At 55.2% G+C, this 12,491-nt stretch overlaps 1 protein-coding gene across 1 annotated transcript; it reads left to right on the forward strand.

Annotated features, from left to right (window-relative positions):
* The first annotated feature begins 42 nt into the window (after positions 1-42).
* On the forward strand, positions 43-12,235 carry STK36 (serine/threonine kinase 36). The gene is given in 27 exon segments (XM_071561786.1): positions 43-90; positions 269-373; positions 1,219-1,359; positions 2,052-2,129; positions 2,604-2,734; positions 2,948-3,197; positions 3,575-3,668; positions 3,846-4,015; positions 4,232-4,426; positions 4,428-4,634; positions 4,731-4,874; positions 5,141-5,320; positions 5,540-5,637; positions 5,987-6,092; positions 6,871-7,012; positions 7,278-7,399; positions 8,005-8,109; positions 8,342-8,440; positions 8,653-8,747; positions 8,988-9,051; positions 9,202-9,312; positions 9,457-9,531; positions 9,924-10,095; positions 10,492-10,639; positions 10,846-11,005; positions 11,250-11,990; positions 12,069-12,235. Coding segments are annotated over 26 exon segments (4,074 nt in total). The 5' UTR covers positions 43-90; positions 269-289; the 3' UTR covers positions 12,231-12,235.
* Positions 12,236-12,491: the final 256 nt, after the last annotated feature.

Consider the following 12,491-nt stretch of genomic DNA (forward strand, 5'->3'; position numbering starts at 1 on the left):
TGCCGCGGGGTTGCTGAGGGTGCATCTGCCGGTGGGCAGCGACAGAGCCTGCGGGGAGGGGGGATACCCGTCCGGGGGACCTGGCCCCAGGTGCAGCCCCGCGGGGAGGGATAAAACCCCGTCCCTCGGGATCTGGGATCGCAAGGGTGCAGCCCTGATCTTTCCAGCACTGCCACTATCCGGCTCCATCCAGCTGCGGATGGTCCCCGTGGCAGGGGCGGAGGAGGGAGCGAAGGGCTGCTCCTCACTGTTCGCTTTGCCCTGGCAGCTCAGCGGCCCGGCCCGAGCTATGGAGAAGTACCACGTCCTGGAAATGATCGGCGAAGGCTCCTTCGGGCGCGTGTACAAGGGACGCCGGAAACACAGCGCCCAGGTGAGGGGAGAGGGCCGGGGGCCTGCTGTGTGAGGCTGGGAGCTGATTTCTGGTGGCTGTTGGGCTATAAGGCCCTGACGGGCCTTTGGGACTTAACATTTGTTTGGTTTTCTGCTGACGTACCTGGCCAGCTGCTGGTTCCTCAAGGAACCTCAGGAGGCCTCCAGTCCATCCCCTGCTCAAAGCAGGGCCAGCACTAAGTTTAGATCCTGTGACCTCCAGGACAACACCCCACAGCCAATGCCTGACTATTCCTAGAGTGAATGTGTTTTCCTTCTGTCAAGTTTAAGCTCCCCCTGTTTTCATTTGTAATTACTGTGTCCTACTCCCACATGCTTCAGCCGCCTCATTATCCTCGTGCTCTCTGCTATACTCACTCCAGGCTACTGATGTCTTTCTGGGCCAAAAACCTGGCCACAATATTGCCAACATGATCTAAAAGGTTCCAAATAAAGGGCAATAATCATCTCCTTGCAGTTTCTGCCTGTTGATACAGCCCAGGGTGTTGCTTTTTCTCCTCGCTGCTGCCAGAGCACACTGCTGGCTCATGTTAGGCTTGCTGTCCACCAGCATCTCTCTCCTGTGTTTCTGGAAGTCCTGGCTTTATCTGTGTTCACTGATCACATTTCTTTGCTTTAAATGCCAGTGTGAAAAGTAGTGTGAGCACAAGTATTGATGTGCAAGGGCCTGGAGAGAGCCCCAGCTCCAAGAGGTCCAGTGAACAAGTTTCTCCTTTGGTATGCTCAGCTGGAAAGTGCCAAGTCCCATTAGGGTTTAAAGCAGCCTTTGCCAGGGTGCGCCTGACCAGGAGCCTGATCTTATCCCAGCTTTTCCTGCTTTAAAAGGTGATAGCTTTGAAGTTCATCCCCAAGGTGGGGCGGTCTGAGAAGGAGCTGAAGAACCTGCAGCGGGAAATTGAGATAATGAGAGGACTCCATCACCCCAACATCATCCAGATGCTTGACAGCTTTGAGACTGATAAGGAGGTGAAGGGGACTATTCTGGGCAAATACTTGTGCATGGCTGGGCAGGGGGAACAAGGATGGGCCCCTGCTGTCATAGGGACATGTTTCTCAGGAGATGCTGCTCACACCATACCAAAATCTGGTCAGTGTTTTTCAGAGCCCTCCAGAATGTGCTGTATGGGGAGCCAACACCAGTGTGGGCTGTGCTAGGTCATATGCAGAGGTGAAGGAGCTGACTGAAAGGGGGTATGATGCATGAGTAGTTTGAAATTATAAGAAAAGGACGACTCTTCAGTCCTCTCATCAGTCTCTTCTGAGACTGGCTTTTCACTGTTTTAAACTCTCCTGGAGAGAATATAAGAAAGGACTGAAAACTGTGCTATGGAACATGGGGGCATGAAATAAAGTAATTGGACAGCAGATTCAAAACAACCTCAAGGGAGTGATTTTACTCATTGGACTTGGGAGTACTATTCTGGGTTTGTTCCTGTCCTTCACTCTTCCCTTGTTTCTGCTTGCTGTCCAAGTTACAAGATGTCTGCTAAGTACCAGGCCCTTGCTGCAGTACAGCCATGTGGCCTCTCTTCCATCCCAGGTCCCAACCCAAGCTGATGGACTGTGCACAATGACACCCCAGCATCTCCCTCCGGTTTCCTACCCTGCTCTCTTGTGGTCTCCAGGGCCTGATCTCATCATGCTGCTCTTTCTTCCAGGTAGTGGTTGTGACTGACTATGCAGAGGGGGAACTCTTCCAGATCCTGGAGGACGATGGGAATTTGCCTGAGGACCAGGTGACTAGCACGGTGATGGCCATGCAGTGTTTGCAGCAGGTTGGAGGGAATAGGCTTTGTCTGCCTGGAGGCAGAGGGGCTCTGCTGTGAGCTGGGATATGTCAGGAGGATGAGGGTGCCTCCAGAGCTTTATCTGGCAGAGCTTCTGAAAAGGATAGAGAGGGGGCCACGTTGCACTGTGGAACAGTGGGGTCCTGCAAGGACCTTGGTTTCCCTGTTCCCTCTTCAAAAGCTACAGCACCACACTGCTGCCTTGGCCATTGGCCTACTCCAAGGAACTGCTGGCCCACAGCTGGTGTTGGTTTCTGCCCCAAAGAGCAAGAGCAGCAGTAGGGATACTCAATGAGGCAGGCCATAAGGGACTAGAACCCTGTTTAGGATTCATTCATTTTCAAGCTAGCAAACCAGAACCCCGTGGCTGTGCCAGTGGGTGGCACCACAGGACACAAGGTTAGGCTCCCATGTCTCTGGCAGGTCCAGACCATAGCTGCCCAGCTGGTCTCTGCTCTCTATTACCTGCACTCCCACCGCATCCTGCACCGAGACATGAAACCTCAGAACATCCTGCTGGGCAAAGATGGTGTTGTCAAGCTCTGTGACTTTGGGTGAGTGCTGGGGGCCAGCCTGAGAGGGACACTTGGCCTTGAGGAAGCCAAGAGGTTCTGTAGAGGAGGAGTGGGGGGGTGCAGAAGTGGGCTGGATTCTGTGGATATTTAGAGATTAAGCAGAGAAGGGGGATTTTGCCCTCCAGGGGGAAGTGTTGGTAAACTCATAGGGAAGAACCTGGGAGCTTGTCATCTGTGCTTTCCTCTGAGCAGGTTTGCCCGTGCCATGAGCATTCACACCATGGTGCTGACCTCCATCAAGGGCACCCCACTATACATGTCCCCTGAGCTGGTGGAGGAGCGGCCGTACGACCACACAGCAGACCTGTGGTCTGTGGGATGTATCCTGTATGAGCTGTTTGTGGGCACTCCTCCCTTCTACACCAACAGCATCTTCCAGCTTGTCAGCCTCATTGTCAAGGACACTGTCAAATGGCCCACAGCCATGACCTCAGTGTTCAAGGTAAGGGTGAAGGCCCTATCTGCAGGGTGAAATCTGTTAATACAGCTTTGGCCTTGCCTGCTGCCCTGGTTAGTCACTGTTAGCTTTTATGTTCCCTAACAGGGACTTTGGAATATAGAGAAAGAATGAGAACTGGGCTTCCTGGGAGGGGGATCCTTATCACTGTTGTCCATAAGCTGGGAAACAGGGGTCAACAGCAGAGAAGTGATTTATTTGACTGGGAGGGGAAATGTCTTCCTCTCTGCCCTATGCACTAGAGCTACTCCTTTCCCAGTGCCAGGCAAGGAAGCCAGACCTCCTGGGTACCCTCACTGGGGCAGACTGGTGGGCAGACTGTGGCGGAATGTCTCTGATCCTGCTGCTGTGCTGCCCTGTAGAGCTTCCTTCAGGGACTACTCATGAAGGACCCCCACCAGCGTTTGTCATGGCCAGAGCTGCTCTCTCATCCTTTTATTGCTGGACGGGTTACTGGTGAGTACCTGCTTTTTCCAGCGCTGGCCAGGTGCATTTCTTCCTACTACTGCCTGAAGACTCAGAGGACCACTCTTCCCTGCTGTTTTTACTATCCTGGTCTTTGCCTTCCTCCTCTCAGTTGTCTCCAAGCACTGACTCCTAGCTGCTGACGAAGTTCTCCTCTCACCTCCCCAGTGATTGATGACACAGAACAGCACGGGATCTCAAACCCCTTCACCACCAAGCTGTCCCCAGAACTGCAGGCCCTGAAGGAGCAGCAAGCCTATTCCATGGTCCCCAGGAGCAGCCAGTCCAGGATCCTGAGAAAGGCCCAGCAGAAGATGGTTGAAGAGTCACAAAAAAAGGTGGAGGAAAGTGTGGCATTCTCCTGGCTGTGTCCCACAGTCAGGGAAGAGGAGGGGCACTGAAATGGGCCCTAAGGGGAAACACCTTGGTATGTGAGTTAGGCTGTAGTGTCAGTGACACACAAGGCAGGATGTGGGGTGCACAGGGTGATGGGGTCTAGAGGACTCATCTGTCTGAGTAACTGCGCCCTGACAAAACTTTTCTATCATCGCTAGAGGCAACTGAAGGCAGGCGATGCATGTGTGAACTCTGGCAGTGGATACCCCAGGCATAGACCCAGAACAGCTCCAGGGAAGTCAGCCCCTGAGGAGGGGAAGCCACTGGATGCATCCAATGAGAAGAACCCTGGTCTCCTGAAAGGAAAGAGCAGCATGGCAGAGTGGGAATTGGAGAAGTCTACTCCTGATCCATGGTGAGAGAGTGCTGAGCCTAGGGCAGGAGGAAGAGGGGAAGGAAAGATCTTTCACTGACTGCACCGTTTCCTTGGCCAGCCAGCACAGCATCTCTCAAGACTATGAGCTGGAGTTTCCTGGAACAGGTGACCTTCCACAGCCTGGTGCTGACAGAGCAGAGCCCTGGGGCAGACGCAGCATAGAGGTTGTGGACCTGGAGGGTGAGGTAAGATGGTGTCTTGAGATAAGGACAGCAGGGACCAGTCCCCAGGGGCTGGTACAGAGACCCTGGGACAGGCAGTCCTCTCTCCTCCGTGGCTAGGAGTTGGAGAGTGATGAGGAGTGGCAGTGCCTGATTGAGGCCACTGAGCCTTCGGCCATGCAGCTGAGCATGCCACTGAGCCTCCTGAGGGACCCAGCCTTTCAGCACCGTGTCCAGGACTGCCTGGCAGACTCTGCTCAGCAGGTAAGTGATGGCTGGTCCAGACAACTATGACTGGTGACATGGATGCTGCCTTCTTCCCCAGGATTGGGTTGGGAACATTTGGAGAGTCCTCAGTCCAGCCAGCAAAAAGATCCTCTCCTCCAGGAGTTGGAGCTGTCTTGTGCACTTAGGTTGCCATCTGCAACTCTGCTGTCCCTGCCTGAATGGGTTAAAGGGCTGCCCCGTGACTGATGGAGAGGCCAAAACTGCTGCTTGATCATGAGCTCTTCTGGCTTTTCCATGTCCAGGTACTGGAAGGCATGCTGGAGGGAGCCTCCCATCTCCGTTCCATTCTTCGTGTTATGGGTAACCTCCTGGATACCCAGTGTGACTCTGAGCTGCTGGACCACTTCTGCCAAGATCTGAATGTGCCTCTGTCCCTGCTCTGTCTAGCCAAGCAGATCCTGGAGAGTGGTTGCACCAAGCAGGTGGGTGTCAGACCCCAGAGAAATTCGGGCTCCTTCTAGCCCTGCAGACTGCTGGTGCTGAGGAGGCCCTGGTGTCCTGCTGGAGCTGGCTCACAGGACTGGTGCCTCTTCCAGGCGCCCTTGATAATGGGAAGGTTCTGGCAGGGAAGGATCCTCTCACAGTGGTGTGGGGATAGCCAGCAGACAATCCCCATTGCTGTTTCTTTATGGATCCTGCAGCAGCCCTGGTGTATCACTGTGCTGACAGACCTCCTCATGGTGACCACAGCTTATTTCAGAAGTGAATGCAGCCTGGAGGAGAGTGGGCATGAGCACAGGTAGGGACAGCCTTCTGTGCTCTGAGTCTCTTGTGGCAACTTTGGGAACCTGGCAGTAGGCAGGAGGGTGGTGTTCATACTCCACAGCTGGAGTCATCTCTGAGGGGAAGGATCATGGACTAAGTGCTTGATTCCATATTGTTTGCTCAGAGGAGCACTTTCCTTGAGTGTGACTAGTTAAGGCAAAGGCACACCTGGAGAGTCCAGTTGTGCTGCCTCTGACTGTGACTCACAGTGCAAGTGTGTGGTGCCTACCCCATTAGACAGGGCCACATGGGCCCAGCCAGATCCTGTCCTCGTAGCCAGGGGCCATGTTTCTCCACTCTCATCTGTCCCTGCTCTCCCCCAGCCTGCAGACCTTCCATGAGAGTGCTGGCTGCTTCCTGGCCCTGCTGCCAGAGCTGCTGACTGAGTCACTCGACAGTGAGATGAGACTGTGCCAGCAAAGCCTCCTGGTAAGGGTGCCCCCATGTCCCTATTCTCCACCCTTTTCTGCAGGGACAGAAGCTGTGGGGCTGTTGGTGTGTGTTGGGGGGATGCAGGCTGAGGACTCTGCTCCTATCTAAGGGTTCTGATGCATTCTTGTCAGGGCAAACTGTCTCACCCACTGGGGTTTTTTGGGAGGATTGCATATGGAAAGGAGGTCTCTGAGGGGGCACCTTCCCTGGCTCTGCTATTCTGCTATTTTACTAGCTGAGCCAACAGCAGTTGCAGTCCCTGGTACACACTCTGGCACAAATGGCCTTGTGGCCAGCCAGTGTAACTTCATCAGCCCTGCCCCTGGCTCTGCTGTTGAAAGCTCGACTGCTGCGATTGTGCTGGGTGGGCACAGTGGATTCTCAGCATTAGAGTGTTGGAGTTCACACATTGACTCAGGCAGAAGACACATACAGGCTTGCATGTGCTATCATCTTGCTTCTAGTCTTTGTTTTCAGACTGCATGCTTTAGAGTCACAGGAAGCAAGAGCAAAAAACGCTGTTGGGTGTGCCCTGCTGGGCTGTGACAGAGGTGAGGAGGGACACATGCTTCCATGTGTACCCCTCACTTTGCCAGCATGCAGCCAAATGTAGGTCCCATACTGTAACCTGGGTGGAGAAGACAGTTGGAGGTTCCTTAATCTCCAGCACAAGTCCTTCTCCCATCTCTGCTGACCTGGCACAGCTTCCTTCGCTGTCCTTCTCTCTCCTCCCACACTCAGTCTGCAGTGATGGCAACCCCTGTGTCTTTCCCAGTGCTTCACCCAGCTCTGTGAGAGCCTGGACACAATGAACCCTTCCGTTTCTGCACTCTTCTATGCCAGCCTGCGAGAAGAGCATCAGCCCCTGCTGAACAGACTCCTTCAGGGATCCATCTCAGAGCAGCCTGCTCTGCGAGGTAGCAGTGGTAGCAGCTTACCACCTCTTCGTACAGTTTCCCCTTTCCCTCCTGCTCTTGGGCTCCATCAAAGCACCGACCACCACTGCAGTGCTGTTGGCCAGAGAAGGTGGCTGAAGCTTATCTGCCCAGGCCCCTCCTAACCAGGGCTCTCCTCTCCCTCAATCCCAGATCCCACCCTCCGTGTCACAAGCTTTTCCCTTCTTGTCCTCCAACCCCATCCTGCACCCTCTGCACATGACTCTCAAGCTCTGCCCTTGTGCAGGTGCAGCGATGGAGGCCAAGTCAGATCATAGCCTATGTGTGGCAGACCTCTTCACAGCTGCACTGGCTGCTGCCTGCAGCATACCCCTGGAGAGGAACAACTGTTGGGAAGCCAAGCAGCAGGTCAGACCAGCTCTCTGTACAGGGCGAGGAGGTGTTGTTCCCACTGGGTGGCAGCCCTTTCCAGAGGAATTTCTTTCTCACCAGTAGAGTGGAAGGCTAGAATCCTCTGACTTTGGTGGCTACAGGGCTGGAATTTGCAGGCTGCTCCTCCCCAGCCAGCAGCTGAGCTTTAGGAATCTAAGAATTCTTAAATCAATTAAGAAACTCAAACTTAGGATCTGAACTGTGAAATGGGCTAAGTAAAGAACTTAAGCAATGCAGAGAAAACATGAATAATTCTTACGTGACAGTGATATAAACTGTAGGAAATCTGAAACTGAATGAACAATAAAAGGGACAACAACTACAGATTTATATTTGATACTTTAACTCAACTCTAAGTCAACAAGGAGAGAAGCAGAGGAAGAATTTCACCTTGCTTATGTCAACTCTGGGACACTGCATCAAAGCCATGCTGGGTCATGGTGGATGGGCATCCCTTTGTGAACACAGGCAACATGTAGGAAGCAGATGCCTTCTTTCATTAATTTGTTGCTAGCATTAAACTTGTTATGTCTGTGCAGTGCTTCAGGTGCCCAGGGTGCAAAACAGGCTGATTTCTGCAGGTTGCTCAGGCAGTAGCTGAAAAGCTTATGGAAGGAGAGAGTCAGCAGCTTGGGAAACTGCTGGGGAGACTGGAGCACCCAAGCTGCTCCTTGAATGTACTGAAGGTAATGGCCCCATCCTTTTATCTGGCTGTGCCCAGAGATGCCTTTGCTGTGGAATTAGGAGCATGGGGAAGGGGGAACTATGGGCTCAGTCCTCAATGACTCCCATCTGCCTGGTGTCAGTTGTTGAATAAATGAGCCCATGATAGTAGCCATGGGATATGACTGGAGTGGGCCTGGTCACTGTGTTCCGGTCCCCAGGGATTGATACCTATTTCTCTCCTGTGCCACACAGATCCTCTATGCTGGCTGCCATGCCTACCCGAGCCTGTGCCAGCACCTGGGGAGGAGTCAGTGGCTGTGGGGTTCCCTCATGCAGCATTTGAAGGATGAGGTAGGACTTACCACAGTCCTGGTGGTGAGTAGAAGTGTGGGCAAGCAAGCCACATTCTTCTGAGCACTGTTTGGACCAATGTGGAGAATGTGTGGGGAGAAGGGTTTAGGGGAGCTCAATGTGGAGAGTACCGTTCTCCTCCAGGGCCGAGAAACATCCCTTCCACCCCTTGTACTCTTGCTGTTCCACCATGACTCCTGTACCCTTAGCAGGTCCCCGTGGTGGAGGTGGTCCAGGAGGCAGCCTATGAGGCCTCTCTATATCTGCTGGCCCTGCTCACCCTGAAGTTTCAGGCCTCCCCTCCCAGGTAAGCACTCACTTTCACTCATTGGTGGGAGAGGAACATGTCCTGCCCTGAACAGCCCTCTGTCCCTAACCCTGCCCAAAGCTGGGCTCCTGCTCCCACTCATCCCTCCAATCTGGACAAATCAGCAGAGTGCTTGGCAGTGTGTGTGGGTGCTGGGAACAAGGAGGTGCTGTGAACCAGGGCTCCTCCTGAAAGATGGCTGCCTCCCAGTCCTGGGAGTGTTTGAATGCTATATTTCAGGCTTGAGGAGGTGGTTACCTTGGCTGTGGATCTCGTCACCCAGTCTCCTGTTGTCTCTCATGTGGTAAGCTGCCCCACCATGCCAGAGCCACAACTGAGAGCCCTGCAGAGCCCTAAACTGCGTTTCAGTCTCACCTTTCCTCACTCAAGGTGGGATGACGGGTCAATACTGACCAAGGAGATGGGGAAAGTCTGAGCTCTTCCTATCCCACAGGGTGCTGCAGCATTCCTCCTTGCACAGCTCAGTCAGCACGAGGTTGCCTTGGAGCTCAAGGGAGAAGACATCCTACCAGCGGTGACAAACGTGCTGACGGCACCTGCTGAGGTATGGGATGGGTCCAGGGAAGCTGGGGAGTCATGCACACTCCACTGTGGAGGTGTGCAAACATGGGCTTAGAAGGGTGCAGGTGTGGTGCTGCTGCCCTCAGACTCTGCATCCAGCTCCAGCCTGTTCCCCACTCTCTGACAGCTGCAGCTCCCCCTGCCAATGGGTGCTGGTCTCTATGATGGGCTCTTTTTCCTCCTGCTGAAACTCCTTGCCCAGGTACCAATCTTCCCATCTCCCTTTGCCTGGTCCCTGACAAAAGTTGTGGTGTCAAAAAGACCTGAATGTGGATTGGTAATGAGGCCAAGGCAAACCAGGGAACTGTGGAGCTTTGGCTGAACTGTGGAACCCCATCAAAGTCAACTAATGTCCCTGAAGGATTGATGGGAGAGTGGTAGGCAAGGAGGGGTGATCCATGGGCACACTGGAGTGAGAGAGGGCAGAGATGCCCTGGGACTGACACTGTTGGGAAGTACAGTAGGGTCCCTGGGCCATGTTCATTCAGCCCTGACCTTCCCAGGATAAAGGGGCTGGCAGAGCCATGGACAAAAAACACATGGGGGGCTATGGAGGACCATGAAGCCCTTTGATACCTGCCTCTCTGATTCTAGGAGGATGTGGTTATGGAGCAAGGCTTTGCCTCCTCAGAGCTGTGGAGCCTGATCTGGCATTGTGTTGCTGTGGTGCTTCATATGGGCAGCAACAGGGCAGCGTTGGAGGGAGAGCCCCCAGAGGCAGGTCAACCCATGGCAGAGCCAAACTGGAACCTCATGTCCCCTCAAGGTAGGAACTGCAGGACAAGCAGGACATCTGCCCTGGACCCTGCTCTACATCCTGCCCTCAGTCTGTTCCACATCTGTCCACATCTGTTCCCTGAGGCCAGAGGGCTCAGGTGGCCTTTCTTGAGGATTTCAGTTGTCCCCTGGGGAGAGAGAGCTGGGCTGGCTCCTGCTGTGCCCAGTTGGCAGCAGCTTAGCTGAGCTGGCTGTGGAGGAACAAAAAGGGTGTCTGTGCTGCATAGAACATCCACCAGCAGGTGTGACAATGGATGGAGATTTTTTGGTTTTGGGCAGGGAAGCACAGAAACAACCCTGGAGCAGTCTTGAGGCAGTATAGACAGAAGAAAGGAGACTTCAGCCTCCCCTGGCTTTGCCCCTCTCCCTGCTGCTCTCCCTGCAGGCATCCTGCTCTTCCTCAGCCTGGCCCTCTGTGTCTTCACTCGTGAGTCACATCAGTGCCTACCTCAGCTCACCCAGTCCCATGGTGTCCTCATGGTGACACTGAAGAGACTGCTGTCCCCTGGCTTTCTGGAATGCTTGGCACAGACGTGAGTTGTGGCAAGGGCTGAAGTGGGCAGGGCTCAGCTGCTGAATGGGGCTTGGACATGAGCATGCCAAGGGCTGAGAAGTTTCTGACCTGGCACTTGCAGAGCCTCTCCTTAGTGACTGGTGCAGGGAATTCCTTCTGCCTCTTGCCCTGATGTTTTTCTGATCACCTCTGTATAAAACCCTCTCTCTCACTAAAAAAATTCAGGCAAGCAGGAGAGGATGGGGACCCCAAGGTTGTCCCAGCTGTGGTCATCCAGGCCTGCCAGCTCCTCTGTTTCCCTTTTACCCTGGATGTGGATAGAGACATCTTAGCACTGATCATGGAGACTGTGAGAAACACCCACATCCCTGCCCAGCTGTTGCAGGTATCTTATTGGTCCCATTTTTCTTCTACCCCCTATGGTGGAGACACCTCCCCACACTGCAGTGTGGCACCGCTTCACACCATGCTAGTCAGTTTCTGCCCACACAGGGATGTCAGCTGAGTGCCATGCAACCCTTAGAACAGGTTGGCCTGCACTGACCTGCTGGCCACCTTCAGCTGCTGCTTGGCTTGGCTCACACATGAGTTCAGGGCACTCAGCACTGCTGTCTGTCCTTTCTCCTTAGGTCTGTTCTCACCATCTGCCCTTCTCATTCACTGAGCTCCCCATGAGCCTCTTGAGCCACTTCGTTGTGTCTGACACGCAGGTCATAGACCAAGTGGTGAGGGAAGCTGCTGCCTCAGAACATGTCATGGCCTTTTTGAAATCTGCCTTGTTCTCAGATAACCTCACACTCACAGCTGACCTCCTGTCTCTCTTGACCCATGTGGCTCGGGCCTGTTCGGAGCATCTGCCCTTTCTCCAGAGGATCCTGAGGGGCTTGGATGTGGCTGACCAACCACTGACCTACCTGCTCAGCCACCAGGAACACCTGATACGGGCCAAAACCTGCAATCTGCTGGGCAACCTGCTCCGGCACAGCTCTCCCACGGCGCTGCAGAGTGAGCCCGACTGGCTGGAGATCCTGCTGGGGTGCCTGTTAGATGTGGAGGGCAGTGTGCGCAAGGCAGCCAGCTTTGCTGTGGGCAACGCTGCCTGCCACGCGTCCTGCCCGGCCGAGACCCTGCGCAGGGCCGTGCCCATGCTGGCCCGGCTGCTCAGCGACGTGCATGCCAAGACACGCTGCAATGCCGCCCTGGCCCTGAGCAACCTGGGCCAGCGCAGGGCAGAGCTGGGAGACCTGCTGATCCAGAGCAGGGCGCCCCACCTCCTGCTGCAGGTGGCCTGCCAGGACCCCAAGGAGAACGTGCGGGAGGGAGCCCTCGTGGCGCTGCGGGTCCTCAGCCAGCACCCCGGGATCCAGCAGGTACTGCACGGGCACCTCCTGGTGCACCTCCAGGGGCCCTGCTGGTGGGTGACTCCTGTCCCTCTCTTGGCTCCGCAGGTGCTGCTGTCCCTCGGAGCCCCCGACAGGCTGGCCGCGCTGGCTGGCAGCAGCCCCCGGCCGCCTCATGCCCGGCACTGCGAGGAGCTGCTCCGCCGGCTCGCAGCTGTGCCCGGCCCCGCGGGTCCCGGCCGGCTGCCGGCCCGCACCGGCGCTGAGTAGTGATGCCCGGGCATCTCGGCGCGGCACCGGCACTTCCTTCGCCCTCTTCGGGATCCAGCCCGACCTTCCGTGGAACGCGCGTTGTCCGCCCGAGGGGGACCCTGCCCAGTCGGCTTTACCCGGGGCGTCCCCCTTGGGAAGCCGGTTCTGAAAAAATTGCCTTTTTCTTAAGGACCCGCCGGTTTCCCGGTGGCTGCCTGTGCCGCGCCATCGCTCTGCCGGGCCGCCAGGGGGCGGTGCAGCCCGCGGCGCGGGGGCTGC

Source organism: Pithys albifrons, chromosome 8 (assembly GCF_047495875.1).
Source record: "Pithys albifrons albifrons isolate INPA30051 chromosome 8, PitAlb_v1, whole genome shotgun sequence".
Classification (NCBI taxonomy): Eukaryota; Metazoa; Chordata; class Aves; order Passeriformes; family Thamnophilidae; genus Pithys; species Pithys albifrons.